This window comes from Typopeltis vanoorti, chromosome 14 (assembly GCF_054136105.1).
Source record: "Typopeltis vanoorti isolate ZY-2024b chromosome 14, IOZ_Tvanoo_1.0, whole genome shotgun sequence".
NCBI classification, from domain to species: domain Eukaryota; kingdom Metazoa; phylum Arthropoda; class Arachnida; order Uropygi; family Thelyphonidae; genus Typopeltis; species Typopeltis vanoorti.
The window spans coordinates 20,778,434-20,802,500 of NC_143562.1; the positions used below are offsets into that span (position 1 = coordinate 20,778,434).

At 38.7% G+C, this 24,067-nt stretch overlaps 1 protein-coding gene across 1 annotated transcript in view; it reads left to right on the forward strand.

Moving 5' to 3' along the window:
- The window catches only part of LOC150099286 (uncharacterized), a 623,534-nt gene that overhangs the window by 59,685 nt on the left and 539,782 nt on the right, over nucleotides 1–24,067 (forward strand). Inside the window, exon 5 of the mRNA XM_090404213.1 lies at nucleotides 16,242–16,298. Within this exon, the coding sequence (XP_090260339.1) occupies nucleotides 16,242–16,298 (57 nt within the window). The remainder of the gene's footprint in view (nucleotides 1–16,241; nucleotides 16,299–24,067) is intronic.

Consider the following 24,067-nt stretch of genomic DNA (forward strand, 5'->3'; position numbering starts at 1 on the left):
TCGCAGAAAGGTCACCTTCATAATTCAATGTATTTAATTTTTTTTTTTTTTTTTTTTTTTTTTTTTTCCCCGAGTACATTCGCCGGAAGTCAAACTATGATAAATGACCTTATTAGGGAAACTCAGTCAAATGCGGCTTCAGTGTTCAAGGTGCAACCGCTGGAACAAATTGCGACTTAATACTAACCCCGGAAAACCAAACATTAGCTCCCCCCCCCAAGGGACAGTGATGACTATCGGATTGTCTCCCCCCGGAAGTTTCGACATTTCCCCGCAGGAAGTGTACGTTCTTGAATTCTTGTATACGTCGTCTCGTTGTTCTATAGCGGAAACGTCATCTTCATACGGAAGAAGATGTGAATAGTGAAACCGGAAGTGCGATTGTCGCGTGATCTCTAGCGAACACGATCGCCCCAAACGCAGCGTGGGAGACCTTAATAGGAAAATAAAACGAATTTAGGGCGTTGTTAGTCAGATTGGAGAGAAGTGGTGTGGAAAGCCTCGGGTTTGTTTTTATTCGCCTGTTTGTGGGGAGATATGGTGAGAGAATACGTTCTTGCAAAGAGAATCCAATAGATGGAAGGGTTTGTTTTTGTATTTGAGGGTAGCCGTATCTAGATCAAATTAAGCGTCATGGTTAAAAGATCTTTTTACTTGGCCATTATGGTTTCTGTAAATGACAAATTCGTAGGGGGGGGGGGGGGAGTTGCATAAAATAAATAAACTCACTCAGTTTACTGTGTTAATACCCAGAAAAAATTCTAAATACGAATTTAGTAGAAATTTAATATTATATATTTATATATTATGTACGACGCTTTGAGTATATTATTTATTTCGTTTTTTTTTTTTTTTTTAATTTTTACTATTGCCCGAACTCACGTTCTTTGTAAATTCACCGCTCCAAGTTAAAAAAAAAAAAAAAAGAAAAAAAAAAAAAGTCATCTTGTTATATAGTATAATTTAAACTTAAAAGAAACAATAGTTCTTTGTATAAACTGACAGAAATGCCTATAAACTTCCTGTTATGACTTTATTTGTAATCTAGATTTATCTTTCTTGGAATACGAAGATGGGGAAACACGTGGGTCTAGCAATGGTAATAAATTTCATGCATTTGGACAATACTTTTTTTTTTTTTTTTGTCACATGCATCGAAATTCTGAGTAGCTTCGCCTTCCGCATTGTGGATGCAACAGATTCGTCCTCAAAGCAACTATATCTTATAGCTTTCAGTCACATGACTTTTTTTCTTCCTGTTTATCAGCTTTTCAAATTATATCTCTTCAGTATCTTAACTTTCATTTCACCGAGCTCACTCATGGTAAAAATTTGAGATAGGTTTTACAACCGGTTTCGACCTTTGTTGAAACCGGTCTGGGTAGTGATCCCCCACCCATAATGTATAACATCATACATGTCCGCTAGGAGATGTGTTTTACATTATGGGAAATACTAAGGATAGTGATCGGATCTTACTCCACCTTTACTACGAGTTGCCCCTGTTCATGAAAGGTTTACTTATTCACACACAATAATAATAATATTTCGGCTTTGAAATAATTTTGGATTCAATATCCACTTAATTTGAATAATTTTGCATCTCCGATGTGAAGCCTTTTTGGCTCTTTTTTTCAGTAATTTTTGTGATGTGACATCTTTTTAGCAACTCGTATGATAAAGTATAAGTTCTGCATCACTTCAGCCTGAGTATTTTACATCTGGGTCTGGCTCCCACTGATCTGCTTTGTGCAGAAGTAGTCCCTTTCCTGGAAGTATGAGAGGCTCTGCTTGGGGGTAGGTTTTTTGCCTGTCTCTGAGTGGGACCACCACTGAGATTATGGCTCCGTCTGGTGGTGGAGTAAGCCTGCCACTGAGTAGAGCCAACGCTGAGAAGTTCTTCTTGGTGAGGGGGTGAGCCCATCACTGAGTGGAACAGCGCTGAGAGGGACGATCCTTCAGTCTTGTAGGGAGTGGTCTGGGGGATCGCCTAATTTTTAGAGAGGTCTTTACTTTAACACACATCAACAAAGGTCGAAACCGGTCTGGGTCGGGCTCTGGCTCTGAGATGGGCCACCGCTGAGATTATGGCTCTCTCTGGTGGGTGGGATAAGCCTGCCACTGGGTAGAGTCAATGATGAGATGTTCTTCTGGGTGATGGGGTGAGCCTGTCACTGAGTGGAACAACGCTGAGTTGGGCGATCTTTCGGGTTCGTCTTATTTTTACAGCCCACTTCATCTATAAATGTCCGCTGGGAGATGTGTTTTACATTATGGGAAATACTAAGGATAGTGATCAGAGCCTACCCCACCTTTACTATGAGTTGCCCCTGTCATGAAAGGTTTGCTTACGCTTGGATCCGCCAAAATTTTTATAGTTTCTATCTATATTCGGCATGAAACTCTTGTAGTTTCTCTATTAGGTTTGAAATAATGTTGGATTCAATATCCACTTCATTTGAATAATTTTGTATCGCCGAAGCGAAGCCTTTTGGCTCTCTTTTTCAGTAATAATAATATAAAAAAAGTAAGGCTTTTAGGGGGGGGGGGGGTCATTGAAAGTTTGCTTCTGGTGATGGATCGCAGTTAGCCACTGTGATGTTCTTGAACTTCAATCCGTTGTTGTTGTTATTATTATTTCACGATTTCTTGTCGTCTCCGTTTTTTCTCGTCTCTCTATTATAACACACATCGTTTGCATTTTCTTTTGTATTTATCTACGTTGCACTTTTGCCCCAGGGTTTGGCAAACTGTTTAGACCATTGACCACTTCATGGCATCCTTGATCGCTCATCGACCCCATCATGTTAAAGAAATGAATAAATGTTATCAATAATAAATTTCTCAATTTAAAAATAATAATTCCTTCGCCCTTTTACTTTATTACTACTTCTCGATAAGAAATATTTAAAGAAATTTATAAAGAACATTAAAAATTTAAACCCCCTTTTGACCTCTAGACATTTACCGACCCCCTTGGATAGCCACATCCTCCCCCAGGTCGATATCGACCACTTTGCCGACCCCTATTCTACCCAATTTATTAGAATATGCAAATCGTGTCTAAGAAATAGTATATCAGCATCATTCCTCAATCTCATCCTATTATTAAGCCCTACGGGACTTCTTTTCGTTACTCTATGAGGCGATGCCCTTTGAACTACTTTCAATAGAGATGGGGAAAAAAGGGGGGGGGGTATGGTATGAGAAAATTAAAGAGATGATCATTCACGAAAATTTAATTAAATAAGGCGTCGACTTATTTTAATTCCAGATGTCACAAATCTTAAGGTTTAGGCCCGCTTTTATATACACCTCTTTGATCAGAGAGCACCCCCCACCAATTATACAAACCGAATTGTCAGAAATTGATTTTTTTCTTTCAAAAGCAGATCAACTTAATGTTTTCTACTCTACAAGTCGTTTTTTTTTTATATAACTTGACTTAAAAGTCGTCTTTGTTTGCATTATTACATATATGAACAGGCTATTTAATCCTCAAGTGTATGTTAAGAAATCACCCGGATCCTGCTGATTGCTACTTGCCATCTACGAAGGAAGAGTCTGTCACTGTCAAGTAGCTACTGTTTCTAGCAATTTATGCATGCGTGTGTGTGACACACGTGGGCGAGATGAGATCATATATCTAATTGGCGGTTGTCTAGTATTTCAGAAATAATCGGTATGGCATCTACGTGTACAGCAATCCCTCGATTAATGCGTTCTTTTAAAACGGGCGCATTAATCGAAAGCGCACTAATCGAATATAATAACCTATGGAAAAAAGTATAATTCGTTCCTCGGATTTCTTTTTTGACCCTTAATTTTTTTATAAAAGAATTAGGGTATGTCTCAGGGCCTAGTTAAAGGAAAACCATGAAGTTGAAAGACAATAAAACATATTCAGAATATATAAATTTATTATTCTACTTCTTAACAAAGAATTGAGTTAACGTAGTTTGGCGGGCATTTTGTTTCTTTTTTTTTCATACAACCGACGGTATGGCCCTATTGCCTCTTCTACTCTTCTGCAAATTTTGCTGCTTCTCTCTTCATCAGGGTCAACCTCTAAGCATTGCTGCTTAAGAACTTTTTGAAACGCTCAAACCACCCAGCACTAGCGTGGAATTCTTTTCCATCATTGCCAGCCCTTTCTTTCCAGGTTGCAAAGAGACTTTAATGCTTTTGATTTAATAAGGCTAGTGTTTAGTGGAATCCTTTTTTGGTTACAATCTTCGATTCACGTACAAAGAATTCTCTCTAATTCAATCATTGTAATACTTTGATTCTGCGTAGTCTGCATGCATGATGAACTTGAAGCAGCCTTACCTTTCTCTTTGTATTTAGCAGCTTTGCTTAAAATTGCTTTTATAGTTGATTCACCCATTTTTGTGTTCTTGTTCTATCTTTGCTGTGGACTCGCCTTGTTCATTTTTCTTTATTATTTCAAGTTTTTCTTTCAATGAGATTAATTTTCGAATTATTTTCACTATTTTGCTCACTAATTCTTTCACTCATGATGAAAGGTTGGGAAGTTACGTTAAAATAAAAAATAAAAAAGTGAGGAAAAACAATTCAAGGAGGCACGTGATATGGTCAGCAAAATGCTTATGTAATTAGCAGACGACATACATTTTGGCGGAAAATTTGGAACATAGTGTAGTATGCCATTAAAAATAACTTTATAAAATATAAAGAATTTACTTGGATGCCAATTCTTATTATTTTTTGTTTGTCGATTTATCTTCCCCCCCACCCATTAATTTCCACAGAAGAATTTTTACATTTAATTATTATTATTATTATTATTATTATTATTATTATTATTATTATTTAATTTAACATGGTGGTCTAGCCAGGCCGAGAAAATTACACATGTTACTCGTTATATTTTATTTGACTTAAATACGTTTCGTTTTAAACTTAAATATATTTATAGCTTATTTTTGTACTTTATTTTACATAAATTATGCATTTAAGCGCTTATGTTATCACGGTATTCATCATCATGCGTATCAAGGATTTAGGTTCCTAGCTTTGCCTGTTCCGGTCTTAGAAGTCATCGTTGAATCTCTTAAAGAGTACATCCTGGTTTTCTTTTCCCCCAATGGCTTGTACTTGAAGGCTTGTTTTGGTAATCTTTCTGTTTTCATTCTTTGAACGTGTTCCATCCATTTGTGTTTATATTTTTTAATTTTTTCTATTACTGGTTCTTAGTTTAATTCTTTCATAATTTCTTCGTTTCTTTTGTGATCAAATAGGGTATACTTTGCAGTTTTTCTCATAAACTTCATTTCTGTTGTTGTTAATCTTTGTTTGTCTTTTTGTTTTATTGTCCAGATTTCGCTTCCATACATTAAGACCGGTAGGGCTAATGTATTGTATACTTTTATTCTGGTTTGTTTTTGAACTAGGTTTGGTTTAAATATAGAGTTAATTACACCTGTTATTTTTAAATATTTTGCAATTTTTACGTTTATATCTCTTTCATGTTATCACGGTATTAAATTATTCAATTACATTTAAACTTGTTATGACGTGATTGTGACATGCAACATGGAACGTAAAAGGTGTATACTTTGTTTAATTTTCGAAATTACAATTAACTCTTTAAAGTTTTCATAGTTCGCCTCGAAAATATTCTATTACATTTGAATTTTTTCTGTAATGTCATTATCACATGATAATTATTTAGTTAAAGGATTGGCTTAAAAGGGCGAAGCAAGAATGCTTTTCATGTTCCCCGTTATCTGTAGAGGACAGTGTAGGGATAAGGTGTGAGCTATATAAATAAATATAAATAAAGCTCTAATCATGGCAGGAGGGTAACAGCAATAACCGAGCCTCAGTTAGAACTTCATTAGCTACAGCATTGCCATCTATTACCCTCCAAGGGTATTGATCACCGCATCTCTGGGTCGATCCTGTTTCACCACAACAGCAACAACAACAACAACAACGTTACTGGCTTGCTGGGTGAAGCATAAAATGCTTTTTATTTTCCCCTTTATCTGTGTGGAGAAGCTTGATGGGGGAGGTTGTGAGACTTATGCTCGCACTTTGTGAATTATGGAGTTAGCTCTGTTCTGCTGAAAGCAGGATTGCCTTGGGTCTTTTGTGTTTTTGATAGTCATGTTCACTATAACTGGAAGCTTGCCTGATTAGTGGATTAGGATGAGAATGTGCCTTGCTGAAGAACTTTTCCGCATGGTCATGAAGGAGAGAACGGATGTCAGGGGTTCCGGTTTCTCTGTGGATCTGCGTGTTTCTGACGAACCATGGGGCGTCTAAGATCATCCGCAGGCATTTGTTTTGTATCCTCTGTAGTTTCTGGATGTTAGATTTGGATGTGTGACTCCATGCCGGGGATGCATATGTGATTACAGGTCGAATTACCATCTTATATAATAACAGCTTGTTGCGTTTATCCAATTTGCTGTTGCGATTGATCAGTGGATAGAGTTGGGCTATGGTTCTGGATGTCTTTGTGCCTATGAGCTTGATATGGCTGTTGAAATTTAGCTTGATATGGCTGTTGAAATTTAGCTTGATATGGCTGTTGAAATTTAGCTTTTTGTCTAGCTGTACTCCAAGGTATTTGGCTTCTGTCTGCCATGGTATCTTTTTTCCGAGAAGTTCAATATCATCTTGGATGAAGGCTTTGCGTCTAGTGAAGAGTATAGCTGAACTTTTGATGGGGTTTACTTGTATCCTCCAGTCGGAGAACCATTTCTCTAGCTTTGTGATAGTATCCTGGAGACGACTGATGGCCAGGTGTGGGCGGAGAGATCTTGTCATTATGGCTGTGTCGTCTGCATATAGGGCTGTGATGGTAGTCCTCAGGTTCTGTGGAATGTCAGCCACGTAGATTGTGAAAAGTAAAGGAGCCAAAAGAGATCCCTGAGGTACTCCTGCCAGGATTTTGCGCCTAGTTGAGATGGTGCCATTTATTTTTATCTGCATGCATCTGTCAGTGAGGTATGATTTTATTAGACGGGTAAGGTTTGTTGGTATGTTGGCCTGAATGAGTTTATAGAGTAATCCTTGATGCCATACCTTATCAAAGGCCTTGGCAATATCCAGAAAAACTGCAGCTGTGTGAAGGTTCCAGTTGTATCCTTGAGTGATATGCTCCAGTAGTCTGTGTATTTGTTGCACTGCGCTGTGCATACGGCGGAAGCCGAATTGTTCGTTTGGGATTATTCCTAATTGGTCTGATTTTTCTTGTAGTCTTGAAAGGATAATTTTTTCAGCAATCTTTCCCAGGTTGGAGAGCAGGCTTATTCGACGGTAGCTTTGCGGGAGTTGCGGATTGTTTCCTGGCTTTTTTATTGGTATGATGTCTGCTGTTTTCCATGCAGAGGGGAAGTGTTGTATCCTCAATATTGCATTGGTTATGTTAACCAGGTGCATAATAGCCTTTCTAGGAAGTAATTTGATGATTCTGTTAGTAATTCCATCTGGCCCTGGAGCTTTTTTTGTTGTTTAGATGTTTTATGATGTTGGTTATTTCAACTGGAGTAGTGTGGGTGATGCTGGCTGGTTTGTCTTCGGACTGATTTAAGGTACGCTTGACCTGCTGGTGGACTTTATATATGTGGGTGATGTTTATATTATCATATGACGGGCTGCGTTGTTTTTCTAGGTTTTCTGCTATTGCTTCTGCTTTTTCTTTATCAGTGTGCGCCGTTCCATGAGCAGTTTGCATGGGCGGTAGGGGATTGTGTTTAGTGCGCAGAATCTTCAGAAATTTCCATATTGTGTGATCTTCTGGGTTGAGTGATGATAGTTTATTGTTCCAATCTTGGTTCCTGTGGATTTGAAGTGCTTTTCTGACTTGGTTGTTCAACTTGTTCAGAGTTTTCTTGTCCTGTGGAGCTCTTGTGTTGTGGTATCTTTTCCTGGCTTTGTTTTTTGTTCTGATGAGGTCCATTATGTTTTCTGGGAGCCGACCGGATGGGTGGTTGGTTGTGGTTTTGATGACTGCTTCTAGTGCTTTTTTAATTTGGCTTGTTAAATTGCTTATTGCTTCATCTATGTCTTCTTTTTTGTGGATGATTGGTACAGGACCAATGTATTCTGGTAGGATTTTAGCTAGCCTATCCCAGGATATGAAGGTGTGCTGGTGGGCCAGTTGATCTTGCGTGCCAAGTTTGATCAGGACTGGGTTGTGGTCGGATGATAGTTCATTGAGCGTCTCTAGTTTGTATTGATAACTGATGTTTCTAAGGATAACTATGTCAAGTACATCTGATCTGCCATGAGGGCTGTAATGAGTGTGCTCAGTGGGTCCTGCTACCACAACTGAGTTAAGTGTTGAATAGTTGTGTAGTATGCGACCACTTTTGTTGTTGGTGGTGCTGAACCATGCTGTGTGTTTGGCGTTCAAGTCACCTACTATGATGGTGGGGTCTGTGGTGCCGAGGACTGCATCCAGGTCTGTTGTCAGTAGAGGATTGCTTGGTGAGTTGTAGGCAGCAAATATCTTGAGGCTTCCAGCATTGTTTGTGTGGACTTGTATTCCTGTGGTTTCCAGGTTTGTAGTCTGTGGGTTGGATATGGCATTGTGGTGGAGGTATGGTTTGATGTAGATGGCAGTGCCTCCCCCTCTGGAGCTGAGTCTATCCGTTCGGTATATTGTGTATCCTCTCACTTTTGGGTTGTTGGCAGGTCTTAGGTGGGTCTCGTTGATCAGCATTATGTCCGGGTTGTGTCTTTGTGCGAATTCCTGTAGTTCTAATGTTTTGTTGGTGAGGCCATTGGCATTCCAGGCTGCAATTAGAAGCGAGTTAGGTTTTACTTTTGTTTTATTCATAGTTGAGTGCTGTGAGTATGGAATGGGTTCCTTGCAGGAATCTCTTTGTGGAGGATGGAGTTGGGTTTGTTCTGCTGAATTCCTGGAGCATAGTGGCTAGCGAAGCAGTCAGTATTGCTGTGATGTTGGAGCCTATTTGATTGCTTTGTATTGTGTCCTTTGGGCGGGCTGCTTCAGCATAGGTCTTGGTGGAAGGTTGAGCCCTTTCCTGACTTTTATGGCTTGGGTTTTGATGGTTTGATGACTGTGCAGCAGAGATGCTTTGATTGGTGGTCCAGATTGGGGAGGTTGGACGGGTCTTGTAGTTCCGTGATTTCTGGGATGGTGGCTGCATCCTTTATAGTTTGCTGGGTGGGGACCTCCACAGTTGGCACATTTGGCTGGTGTGGTTCTTGCTTTTGTGCATGTAATGGTTTGATGCTTCTCGCCACACTTCAGGCATCTGAACTCGGCTTTACAGAGTCTTTGGGCATGACCAAACTTTTGGCAACGATGGCATTGCCCTGCTGATGCCCTTTTCCTGAGTGGCTCTGTTGATATTTTAAGTCCACAGACCGCAGTTATGTCATAAATTTGTCTTTGTGTGTTCTGTATCTCAACCAATACTAATGGCATTGGTTGTTTATCGGATCTGTACATCCGGCTGACTTTGATAGGTGTTAGGCCCTGCTGGGTAAGGTCAGCCGCGATCTCCTCGGAGGTAATGCCTTCTGTGACACCTCGCAGTACAACCTTTAGATTTCTTTCGCTGCTTAGTGCGAAGGTGTGGTACTGTAGTTTGTTGTTATCCATCATTTTTGTTATTCCTCTGTAGTCTGTCACTGTTGTTGGTTGAATTTTTACACCTTCGTCGGTGTTTTTGGCCCAGGAGTATCCAATTTTATGTTCTCTTAGGTTTCTTGCAACTGTGGTCCATTTTTCCTTTTCACGGAGAATTACCGGAGGGACCTTTTCCCTTTTTTCCGGGACTGTTTGTGAGGGAGTTTCGTTTTCCACATGATCTTCCTCGATTCTACGTCTCTTGCCCGTCTGTTCTCCTGTGAAGACCGTCTGACTGGGGCTCTCGGGCAGGGAGATGGATGTGTCATTGATTCTTCCACTTCGCCGTCCATATCATCGGATTCCTCAGGCTGTGTGTACAGTTTCAGGAAACCTGGCCATTCAGTATCAAATTTTTTAAGCAGTAGTTTAAACAATTTTAATGCTTGTTCTTTGCTTAGATGCTCTAGCAGATCAGTAATATTATCCATGTCTGTTTTATTTGTTGTTATATCTAGTAGGTAGTGATTGGAAAATTGCTTATGATCGCAATTAGAAATCCCGCAGGTCTTGAGACCTGCCAGCAGAAATTTTGTAGAGGATATTGCAGATGAAAAGGATTGCCAGCAATATCGAGCGATTAGCTAAATGTACAAATCAATAGCATATGAAATTTCAGAAAATGAAGAACGCTTACCTCTATATATACATATCATACAATTCACCATCAAAAATACACAACACGAAACACTAACACGCGAGACGCCATCTTTTCACTCACTCCCACCACAACAGCCTTATATTATTAAAGCTCTGATCATTGCAGGAGGGTAACAGCAATAGCCGAGCCTCAGTTAGAGCTTCATTGGCTACAGCATTGCCATCCATTACCCTCCAAGGGTATTGGATTGAATGAATCAATCACCGCATCTCACGGTCGATTGAGACCTTCCTGCTCCACCACAACAGTCCTTATCCTTATATAAGGACTGGCTTAAAGGGGCGAAGCAAGAATGCTTTTCATCTTCCCCGTTATCTGTAGAGGACAGTGTAGGGATAAGGTGTTATTGAGCTATTAATTGAAGCTCTGATCATGGCAGGAGAGTAACAGCAATAGCCGCGCCTCAGTTAGAACTTCACTGGCTACAGCATTGCCATCCATTACCCTCCAGGGGTATTGGATTCAACCACCACAACAGCATTTACATGTATTGCTATAATATAATTATAATAGAGAACATTTAGAGGTGTATTCGAATTTCGTAGAATTTTACGTACTATTTTAAACGTTTTAAAATTTTGATTCATTGATTTTATGTAAAATATAAGTTACGTCTTTATTTCTGAAAGAAATATAAACAATCACAATGCACAACGTGACATCCGCATCTTCCTTACAAATGAAGAAAATTATTGGGCGCGGGTATGAGACAGAGATGTATTCCCACCCACGAATTGTGCACTATACATTTGAACCGTGGATGGGCTCAGACATTTTTGTATTTTTATTTATTTTTTTCACATAAGCGACGCAGAATGCAGAACATTGCTGGTTTGATGGGTAAATCACTAATGCTTTTCATGTTCCCCTTTGTTTGTGAGGGGCAGTTTTTGATTGGAGTGTTATTGAGCTCTAGGCTCGACCGTGAGGGTGTTGAGATTAGTTGTGTTCATCTGAGCGTAAGATTGATTTGGGTCTTTTATATTTGTAGTATTCCGCTTCATTGTAGTCCGAAGCTTGTTTGATCAGCGGGTTTGGATGATTACTTGCCTTGATGAAGAACTTTTATGCTAGATCGTGGAGAAGAGAGGAAATATAAGGAATGTTGACCTCTGTGAATCTTGGAGTTTCTTATGAACCATGGGGCATCCAGAATCATCCTGGCATTTGTTCTGTATCCTCTGCAGTTTTTGAATGTTTGTATTCGAGGTATGGCTCTAAGCAAGAGATGCGTAAGTGATGACTGGGCGTATTACCATCCTGTATATGAGTAGTTTGTTACGTACATCCAGCTTGCTTCTGCTGTTGATTGTGGGGTAAACTTGCGCTATTGCTCTAGATGTTTTCGAGCCAACGTGTTTTATGTGATTGCTGAATTGAAGTTTTTTGTCAAGCAGCAGGCCGAGGTATTTAACTTCTGTCTGCCATGGAATCTTAACCCCTAATAGGTGTATGTCTTTCTTGCTCTGGACCTTCTTTTTGGAAAACATTATAGCTGTACTTTTTGTGGGCTTACTTGTATCCTCTAGTCCATCAGCCATTTTTCTAGTATATGAATACTGTTTTGGAGCCTACTGATTGCCAGTCAGTGGGGTGAATGATCTTGCTAGTAGAGCCGTGTCATCTGCATATAATGCAGTAATGGTTGTACTAGGGTTTGGGGGATGTCAGCTATGTAGATTGAAAATTAAAGGGGGCCAAGAGAGCCCTGAGACACACCAGCCACGATTTTGGTTCTAGTTGATATAATTTCATTCATTTTGACTTTCATATATCTGTATTTAAGGTATGCATCGATCATTTTTATTAGCTTGATTGTAGGTTGAAGTTTATGAGTTTATAAAGCAGACCCTGATGCCACACCTTGTCAAAAGCCTTTGCAACATCTATGAAGACTGCAGCTGTATGGAAGTTACAATTGAAGCCTTTTGTGATTTGCTCAACCAGTCTATGTATCTGTTGTACAGTATTATGGTCTTTGCGGAATGCAAATTGCTCGTTTGGAATGATTCCTAACTTGTCCGCTTCAGATTGAAGTCTTGTAAGAATAACTTTTTCAGCGACCTTACCAAGACAGGATATATGATAGGTCTGTAGCTTTCTGGGAGTTGGGGGTTCTTTCCAATCTTTTTGATAAGAATGATGTCGGCAGTCTTCCAGGTTGTTGGAAAGTGCTGAAATCAGAGAGTAGCGTTGATTATGTTGAGTAAATGAATTATAGCTTTTCTGGGTAGTAATTTTATTATTCTGTTGGTGATGCCATCTGGAACTGGAGCCTTTTTGTTGTTCAGATGGGCTGTAATATTTGTTATTTCTGCAGGAGAAGTAGATGTAGTTCCGAATTATCCTTTTGTTGTCTTAAGACTTGCCTGACACGGCGGTGAATTTTGTAGATAAGGATGATGTTTAAATTTTCATGAGAGGGGTTACATTGTGTTTCCAAGTTGTCTATTAGAGCTTCTGCTTTTTCTTTGTGAGTGTGGGCTACTCCCTTCTTGGTCTGTAATGGGGGTATAAGTTGCCTTTTAGTGCGAAGAAATCGCAAGAATGTCTAGATGGAGTTGTCTTCTGGGTTTAGGTTAGTTAGTTTGGTTTCCCAATCAAGGTTTCGGTGCTTTTGAAGAGCTTCACGGACTTGCCGATTTAATCTGTTCGGCATTGTTTTATCTTGTGGGGCTCTTGTGTTGTGGTATCTTTTTCGAGCTTTGTTTTTTTTTTGCTCTTATTAGGTCCATGATTTCCTTGGGAATCTGACTGATCGGGTGAAAGACTGTAGTTTGGGTAAGTGAATTTATTGCTTTTTTTGATTTGACTGGTGGGTTGTTTACAGCAAAGTCTATCTCCTCTTTATTGTGATTAACAGGGGCTGTGCCAATGTGCTCCGGGAGAATTCTAGAGAGTTTGTCTCAAGGTATAAAGGAGTGCGGAGGAGTAAGTTGCTTGAGCGTACCGAGGATGGGATTGTGGTCAGAAGACAGTTCGTTTAGCGCTCCCAGCTGATACTGGTATCTAATGTTTCTGAGGATGACTATGTCAAGTACATCTGAGCTTCCAACTGGGTTGTGATGAGTGGGGTCTGTAGGTCCGGCTATGACTATTGAGTTTTGGGTTGAGTAATTGTTTAGTGTACGACGTTTATTGTTGATTGTGGAGCTGTACCAAGCTGTGTGTTTGGCGTTGAATTCTCCATACATAATAATGGAATCAGTAGAGCCTAGAATGGAATCCAAATCATATGCCAACAGTGGGATGCTAGGTGGTTGTATGCAGCATAGATTTTGATGCTGCTGGTATTGTTAGTATGAACTTCAACCAAAGAACTCAAGGTTCTTGGGTTGGTCAGGACGTTATGGCTTAAATAATTTTTGATGAATACTGCTGTGCCTCCTCCACTGGCCATAACTCTGTCTGTTTTATACATCACGTAGTCCGTAATTTAGGGCTATCAGCCGGCCTGAGATGTGTTTCATTTACTAAGACTATATCAGGATTGTATCTGTGAGTGAACTCTTGCAGTTCCAAGCCCTCGTCCTCACTGTTCCACACAATGAGGATGAGGGCTTATATTTTCTTTTATTCATGATGAGAGCTTTCAGAATTGAATGGGTACGTTGCAGGAATCTTTCCGTGGAGGATGGCGAAGGATTTGTCATGCTGAATTCCTGTAACATGGTAGTGTAACAAGCTGGTGAGGCAGTTAATACTGACGTTAGATTGGAGCTTATTTATTCGTGGGATGGAACAGCCTTAGCTCGTGGGGCCTCGGCATAAGTTTTGGTCACTGTGTAACACAGGAAGGAAAACACACTGCACTGCTGCAGTGTGTTTTCCTTCCTGAGTTGTCTAATTGGAGATGATTTGAACCGGAGGGCGACCTGCGCAGCTGCTTTGAGTGTCGTTACGGGGTGGTGGAAGGGCAGCTTTTTCTGACCCGCGATTCTTTGGGTGTGCAATTCACCCCCTTGTAGTTGGCAGGGTGATGTCCTACGAGTTAGCCCATTTAGCTGGCATGGATTTTGGTTTGGTGCATGTGATAGTCTGAGGGCCCTCGCCGCATTTTAGTTACCTGAAGTTGGCCTTGCATAGTTTTTGGGCATGGCGAAAACTTTGGCACTGCCCAGCTGACGACTTTTTCCTTAATGGCTCAGTGGAAATCTGAGGCCACAGATAGCAGTCAGTTCGTATATTTTTTTCTGCATCTTGTCAATCTCTATCAGCACCAGTGGCATACACTGTTTATCTTCCCTGAGCATCCTGCTCACTTTGACTGGAGTCAGGCCCTGACTCATAAGGTCAACAGTGATTTCGTCAGGGGAGGGGGGTGACAACTTCGGTGACTCAGCGAAGTGCCACCTTCAAATTCTTTACACTAAGTAAAGCAAATGTATGGCAGGGAAGACTTTTGTTGTCCATTAGCTTTGTCATTCTATAGTCAGTTACTGAGGCTGGCTGGATTTTGATTCCTTCCTCTTAGTTTTTAGCCCAAGAATATGAGATGTTATGGTCCCTAAAGGCTGATGAGACAATAGTCCATTTATCCTTGTCCCTTAATCACCCAACCTGCCAGGACGTATATACGTCCAAGTTACCATGGATGCGAAGTGCATATTAAAATTGTAAAGCATTGATAATACATTGAAATATGTGATGGATACGAAGTGTAGAGGAGTGATGTATTTTATCCACATTGACGGCGACGTGGTTAATATAACATAACAGGGAGAAGCTTTTCAGTGTTCCTCGGGACAACCGGTATTGGTGAATCTTCTTCCATCTGGATTTCAGTAGTTCTGCGTCTTTTGTTTAAATGTTCCCTGTTGTTTTGGCTAGGGAATTCACATAAGCGTTATCCTTATAAGGACTGGCTTAAAGGGGCGAAACAAGAATGCTTTTCATCTTCCCCGTTATCTGTAGAGGACAGTGTAGGGATAAGGTGTTATTGAGCAATTAAAGCTCTGATCATGGCAGGAGGGTAACAGCAATAGCCGAGCCTCAGTTAGAACTTCATTAGCTACAGCATTGCAATCCATTACCCTCCAAGGATATTGGATTGAATGAACCAATCTCGTTGTTGACGCATCTGCCCTGAATTCACATATATAAGCGAAAAATATAACTATTTTTATAATAAAATTATAATAGAGAAAATTTAAAGGTGTATTCTAATTTCGTAGAGTTTCAAAACAATTTTAAATTATTTAAAATATTGAGTAATAATTTTAGTGTAAAATATGAGTTACATTATTTTTTCTAAAAGAAATAAAATAAATCAAGAATTTTATGAAATATATCTCCTTTTCATATTAGACATGATATATTAATAAACATTATTTAAATTTAAATAATTACGTTATTTCCTAACAAATTAGTGTAAATTATAGTTTTTTCCCCCTATCAGAAACAGTGTGTGTGTATATATGTATAAATATCATAAATAGAAAGAAAACACGAAATCGCAGAGTTATTTTTATTACCGTGCTATAATCTTCCATATCTATCAGAATTACAATTTTCAAGTGCTGTGTTTGTGATAGCTCTGTAAAACGGATGATAAATACCGGTACGTTAGCTTTTGTAGGAAACGTGAAGTGACTGCTGAGACATTGTTTACAAGTCCCGAGACGATGTGCAAAGAATCATGGGTAACATTAATTTCATTTTATTTGCGTTTCTGAGATGTTGAATGTAACTTTAGATATTTATTTTCATTCAAAACTGTATACCATGCAATTTAAAAAAAAAGATAATTGGTGGAATTAATCAAGAATTTATGCTAACACAAATAGCTTTCCTTTTTCTTTCAAAACATTGGAAAATATGTTTACTGCAGGGTTGAAATTATATATGGGAAAAAAGTTATTATATATATATATACAGTATATATATATATATATATATTATTAATTTCATATTAATAATATGATATTCATATAATATTAATTTCAGACTCTAAACAGAATGTCAACTCTAATTCGAATGTTACGGACACATCTAAACGGAAAGGTATGTGATACTCCGTCTTCAATAATAATAATAATAATTATTTTTTATTAACCATTAGATTGCATTTGTTTCTTTCTCCTGCATAGCACATTAAACATTATGGAATACTTAATAAGAAAACGTTTTAGAAATGTTTCTTTATTTTCTATTTCTATTTAATTTATAATTTTATTTATATTCTTAAAAATATAAATAAAACTATGAATTAAATAAATAAGAATATAAATAAATTATAAATTAAATAAATAATAAAAATTTAAGAATCTTTTGAATTTAATGTTCTCAACATTTGTTGACTAATATTCTTAATCTGTTAAGTCCTCATGCGCAGTGGGACGTGTCCTCATACATGATTTATCTCAGATAGATCCTGTCTATGCTGTCTCGCAGTGAGACATCTGGTTTAACTGTTCGAAACTCGATCTGTATTGAGGACGAATGCAGGTGCTGTTTGCAGGAAAGAATGCAGGAAAGGACACGAGATGCTTTTCAACGTAATCCTCAGTAAATCCGTTGGTTCGGCCAGTCGCGAACTGCGTATTTAATCTGAATTTTGTGGATAAAAGACTGTAGTCTTGAAGTTACAAAACAGCACACGATAAAACTAATCGGAACACCTTTGCATTGGAAATGTTATTGAGGATAGATGATGATCATGTATTTCTCCACTATATTTTCTTCTGTGATATGGCTATCTTTCACGTTTTAGTTTGAAAAAAAAGAACTGACGGAGTTTGAAAGAGGCGTTGTGATTAGGATGCGATGTTGTTCGGCAAATAGTTGACAAATTGGGCCATTCCAATTCAGTAGTCAGTGATACCATCCTGAGATGGAAGCGAAGAGAGTCAACATTACCACATTACCTGAATCCATATGCAGCGTTGTCTTTAGTAGTCCAAAGGGCATTTACAGTGGGAGGTGGAAGCTTGGAAAGCTGTGTTATGAAGCAACCAATCACGCTCCACCCTCTACCGAGAAGATGGGCGGGTATGATGGATGCCGGGTAAATGTCTCCTACCAGAGTGCGTAATCCCAAGTATGAAATTCGGACGTGGCGATGTGATGGTATGGTTCTGTGTTTCCTGGTTTGGCCTCGGACCCATAACTCCAAGAGGTATCTGAACATTTTGGCTAATGCAATGCTTCTTTCTTTGTGACGTTTCTACGGAACTGACTATTGCCTCTTTCAGAAAGATAATACACCATTTTGTTATAAGGGTGCTGCTGTAACTGCGTGGTTTGTTCACATGAATGTCACCACACTTGAATGGCCTCCGCAGAGCTTTGATTTCAACCCCTTCTGTAGGATGAATTAAAATGTCCGGTGAGGATAAAGATCGTTCGTCCCACAACAGTCCAGGACCTCGTTACATGCCTACAGGAAGAATGGTTTAAATTTTCCATTGATGGCTATCGTACGTTTCTGGAAACTATTCCTCGTAGGATTTCTGCAGTCATCACAACGAAGGGAAGTCCTACATCTTATCAAGGTGGGCTATGACTGTTTGTTTCTCACACTATGGAATCTGTTGACTTTTTTTCCACAAGAAGTGTATGGTTATTTCATCAGCCTGACGTCCCCTATTGTCTAGATTTCTTTTTTTGGAAACTAGATTTTTTTTTTTTTTTTTGAAATTACTACAAAAGCATACAAGGCTATGAGGCCAGTGTATTTTGTCTAGCGACAGATGATTCACTGCCATCTGTTTGGCCACTACAGGGACATCTACGGAAATCTAATAAACTATTTTTGCATATGCATGGATAGATCTCGTGATCCTATCTGTTGCGTTACGAAATATTTAATTCTGTTATTCGTGATAATTCTGCCCGCGTCTTTCTGTTTTTATTTAGTTGATCTGCTTAATATTTAAATTATTTTGAAGGTAAAGATAAAACTTCCAACGAAAATCTTAGAGAGTTATTCTACTCTGATTGCTATGCTTGAAAGTGATAGCACCAGAGCTGTAATAGGAAAACGCTGCGGAGGATCAGATGGGTATTTATCTGATCCTTATTAATCCTTATGCCCAGAGTGTCCTGTGTCTGTACATTGCGGGTGTTCTTCTGGCCGATTTGCCTGTTTTGTGGAAGGAATAACCCTTCCGCACAGTATGAGACCAATTAACTCACCTTCAGATGAAAAGTCAGGTCTTTAGAAAGAGCCCGGATTCAAACCCATGTCTTTCCAACCAAAGGACATCGTCGAAAAACCGACTGAGCTACGGATGTCGACAAGCAACTCACTGTCATCAAATGTCTCCGCAAATAGTACCGACTGATTTAAGTTAACCAATGTTGCCAACTCTGACAGTCCTGTTTTAACAAATAGCCTTTCCTCAAACTGACTTGTTACTCATCAGGACTTCATTTGCTGCAAGTGCATTATTTGTTTCCCCTTAAGGAAATAGTATAAACTTTTTTTTTTTTAATTTTAATTATAGTGGAAGTTTATTGCCTCAACGGAGTTGTTTTTATTAACGACAGAACTACAGCTACTGGTAATAATTATCTACATAAAATATTAATTAAATGATACTTAATAAATTATAAATTTATCAGTTAACAGTTTAATTTATGTACATAATTGAAGGCATGCAGAAAGAGCGGTCTGAAGAAAGAGTGTTCGATTCTGGTTCCCGACTAGAGAAACTTTTTCTGAGTTTATCTGCAACCTCTTTTCAAGTTAGTCAATCTCTGACATAGGTAAGTATACTCAAGAAAATCGACCACAGAATTCACAGAACCCCTACAGTAATATACAGTGTTAAGGTAAGGGACTACGAAATGGCGGCAGTTGACTGCCTTACTCTCTTCCCCGGATGCCATTTAAAATCATTGGTAGTCTTCAGCCAGCTATCTGTGATTGGCTGAGGGTGGATTTAGCTGCCTCCCGGTTTCCAAAAAAGTTAGGACTTAAAACTGCCTCGCTCACTCACTTTTTGGAATAAAAAGTTTTAGTGGATTTTAATTTAATATATTACTATTATTACTATTACGTGACACCTCCAGGGAGTCCGAAGACTCATCGAGGGAGGGCATGTACTCCACGACTCTCCGTCTCCATCACCACATCCACCAACGCCATCTACCGCCGACCACCACTAATATTTTCACAAACAATCACAAACATCCATGCCCACGGCGGGATTCGAACCCGCAGCCTTTTGGCTGGTGGAGAGCGGATACGCTAATCACTCGGTCAACCAGGCCGGCAACAAAGGTCTTAAAAGCAGATACACGTGATGAAACCTCGAGGTCTGCCTTCCGTAAGGAAAAATTATCGAATAAGTAAAAATATCCAAACGAGTTGTTCTTGGCAAAGCATAAACTTTGCAGTCTGTCTCGAAGAAAAGTAGCGAAAGAACTTCTTTTAACAAAAAATTGAGTTTGTAGCCTCCTCCTTAACAGAAAGCTTTTCTTACCCGTTTTAAATATGCTCTTAATAAATACAACGTCATCTCCAGCTGACAGTCTTACGCCACCACTCGAAAGAGAGAGAGAGAGAGAGAGAGATTTGCTCTAAAGAAGCTACGAACGAACATCCACATAGTGATCTTGCTGGCAAATGAAGATCATGCTACAGTAATTATTGAAACGGAAGAATGTGGCAGCAAAATGAACTTCATCGCACGGATATGTGCTGGGTATTGGACCATAATTACTGTAGGTGTAGTGTTGGAGACGGGGAGTTGTACAGTAGGCGTCCTCCCGTGATGACTCTTCGGACTCTTTGGAGGTGTCACGAATAATAATAATAATAATTATTATTCTGTTGGAGAGTCGCAATTAAACAAGAGTTTAAAAAATACTTATGAAATGAGTAGAGATAATACTCATTAGCACTCCGATCTTTCCGTCCTCTCATCCCACTTTATGAGACTCCTGAAACTTACAAAGACTTTCTCTGGTGGTAAATCAAAGGTTCCATTTCAGTACAATTTTCTAAACTCCTTGGGGACATTGGGTAAGGAATGATTCCGAGATCTTGCACCGCTGTTGTTACAAGACCAAAACAAAAATGTGGGAATCTTTGGAGATGTTATTAGACCCTGTACACCTGAATATACACCCTAGCATTGATCTGTCTGAACATTTCCTAGCTGAGACCAGCCAAATACGCAAACAACATCCTGTGAACGTGCACAACAATGGACACATGCTCACAAAAAATTTGAATATCTAAGTTCCTACATAACGTTCGTTGTACACCAATGCTGATCTTCTTTGGATCAGTCGCGTTTAAAACTTCTTTATATCTAATTTCGTACCTGTACACGTTCTAAACCAATTTCCTAATTCGTTACCTATTTTGGTCATACCTCTACATTATTATAGCCGTCTTCTTCTTCTTATTATTATTATTATTATAACTAACGCCAACAATTGTTATCTATTCCGAGCAGTTTGGACTCCGACCGAGTCTCCATCTGGTATGTAACTTGGTCGGAGTTAAAATCATCTGGCTTTCCAAAGTCAACAAAAGAAGCAAAAACATTCTAATTCTTTCACCGAACCTCCTTCCTTATGAATCCTAGTGCCAATATCTTCTGTCTTTCTTAGAGTCCTCTTTATGTGTTCGCTAGACGCACCTCTGTTTGCTTTCTTTTTGCTAATACCATCATCAGCGCCTCGATGATGGTATTATTCATCTTATTGTATTATGTATCATCATGTATCCCCATAATACAATAAGATGACTTGTTTAGAGCAATTCCTTTTATAATTTTCGCATTTGTGTGTCATTAATATCGAGTTTGTCCCCCCTTTGGCACCATTTTACGTGGCATTACCTAGTCTGTATATCTGCATAATATAGCTTACTCCATCAGGACTTCTATTATTTTTTAGCTGTTTCATTGCTTTTCCTAATTCTTCGATTAGCATATCCTTTTCACCATCAATACTTGAAGGTGATATCAGTCTCGATTCAAGAATTAAAGCAGATTCTTTAATTATTGTCGCACCTCGCATAGCTCAATACTATATCTTGTCCAGCATTGCAAAACTTCACTTCACGATTCTCATCTTTACCATCTTCATCATCTCATTGGTAATTCATTTATTTTTTTTAATCGCTTGCAATTTTAGATCTGGTTCCACAAATATCTTTTATTATTTCTTCTGCTCTTACGTTTTTTCAAGGACTATTCAGCCTCTGGTCATTTATCCTTGTTTTTTCACTTTGTCTCTGAAGTGGTCGTATATTTTTAAAATTCATCTTGATATTTCCTAACTAAACTACGATCCTCGACGAAAGGTGAGTTAGCCAGTTTCATACATTTCTTTTTTAACCCGGAAACTCGGGTTTTTCGTCCCCCAGAACAGGTAAACCGGTCCCGTGAACACACGCATCTACAGACATAGCACACATCGGGAGGTATAGGGCTAACCACCTTATCCTCGAGTTACGGTTGCGAAATCCAAGAATAGTTGGAAAGGTCGTGGACGATTAAGTGCCTGTTAGGTCCACTGATGATGTAACTATAATCCGAAAATATGAATACGCTTTGAAATGTTGTTTGCTCTTATATTAATCTTACTCCTTTTGATCATAATGATGTCTGTCATATTTCTAGTTTTTTTTATCATTTGATGACTATGTGTATTTTCTGTGATCCTTTCGCTGTAATCTTTTAATCTCTTGATATTATAGATCGCAATCCTCCTTCATTTCTTTCTCCTAAACCCTATTTTACTATTACTCTTCATTGTCTTTCTCAACCTTAGCTCTCTGATAATTAATAAACTTTCTTCGGTATAGTCTCCAAAGGTTCTGTTAAAACACAGTATAAGAGTTTAATCTCTCGTGTATTACTTAAAGTACAGCTGTACTTTTGATATGTTCATTTTTTAATGCTAATCTTGCTACCATATTTGACCAAAACACTGATTGTTTAATATCCTAACGATTGCGTTATAACTTTTTCATTAAGAAGGAATCAGAATACTGTTTCACGTTTCATATTGACAACCCCCCATATGACTTTACAGTCCTTTATCTTTCTCTCTTGATGATTGTCACCTCTCCGCTAAGCCGAGTGTATGTCGCTTTGAGGTAGAGCAATATAGGGTGGAGAGGCCTCCTGCAAAAGCTTTCTGGATCTCTATGAAATGTAATAAAAAAAATAATTAACGCGCTTTTAGAACGCGAAATAAGAGAGAGAGAGAGATGTTTGACTCCTTTTTTTCCATCGAAGCGGCATTCTTCTACTATCCATAGCTTTCGGAATTCGGTAGTCATCCAATTTTCGCCCTTTGCTATTTTCTGCAATTAAGTGACGAATCATGTTTCTGATCCTAACTAGCATTATTATATTATTACTCGAATATCATACGCATTCTCTAGTTATTTTTTCTGAGTTGTGCGGTTTAAAAAATTGAGTTGCTTCTTGTGGGAAAAAAATCATGCTTACGGCGTAAAGGATTGACTAACTAGGAAACCTGCTGAAAAAAAAAATGCCTGTAGTTATCGATTAGAATCGAACCTATAAGTCTTCTTTTGCGATGTTAGATTACAGACATCTTTTTAAGTAGAACTGTTTTTATATAAATTATAGATAGGTTGATAAGTATCTAAATCACTAATTGTAGTATTCTGCATTGTTAGAAATATTCCAAATGAGATAATAGCGGTACCCCCCACATGATACCCCCTTATCCTTCCTTCTATAGTATTTGGCATCAGAAGGAAGGGACAAAAAATGCGCGTGATTATATAATGCATGATGCAGTAAATTTGTAGTTCTGATGTATTCATTAGTACAATTTTTAATAATGTGCAGTTATATATATATATATATATATATATATATATATGTAGAAAGTATTTTTACCTTGGGTATAAATATATGTTAAAGATACCAAGCAAATTTAAACCTGGTTTTACTCCATTTCCCAAGTAAGCAAACAGACTAAAAGTCAAGTTTGCGCCTGCAATTGATGCAAGTCTAACTGATCCCACAGGTAGTGCAGGAACAGGGCAACTCGTGGCAAAGGTGGAACAAGCTCCGATCACTAATCTTAATATTTACCTTTAATGCCAAAACACATCTCCAAGAAGGGGATGTATGATGTTTTGTATTAAAGGCAAGGGGCCACTACCCAGACCGGTTTCGACCTTTATTGAGGTCTCGTCAGTGGGAGCTAGGCTTAGAAATACCAAGATTTAGTAATACAGAGCTTGTAAGTATTTCGCCAAAACAAGTTACCATAAGGTGTTTTAACCTTATTAAATAAAAATCTCTGGAGGAGATATAAATGTAGAAAGTATTTTTACCTTGGGTATAAATATATGTTAAAGATACCAAGCAAATTTAAACCTGGTTTTACTCCATTTCCCAAGTAAGCAAACAGACTAAAAGTCAAGTTTGCGCCTGCAATTGATGCAAGTCTAACTGATCCCACAGGTAGTGCAGGAACAGGGCAACTCGTGGCAAAGGTGGAACAAGCTCCGATCACTAATCTTAATATTTACCTTTAATGCCAAAACACATCTCCAAGAAGGGGATGTATGATGGTTACCAAGAAATACCAAGATTACTAAATCTTGGTATTTCTAAGCCTAGCTCCCACTGACGAGACCTCAATAAAGGTCGAAACCGGTCTGGGTAGTGGCCCCTTGCCTTTAATACAAAACATCATACATCCCCTTCTTGGAGATGTGTTTTGGCATTAAAGGTAAATATTAAGATTAGTGATCGGAGCTTGTTCCACCTTTGCCACGAGTTGCCCTGTTCCTGCACTACCTGTGCAGGAACAGGGCAATC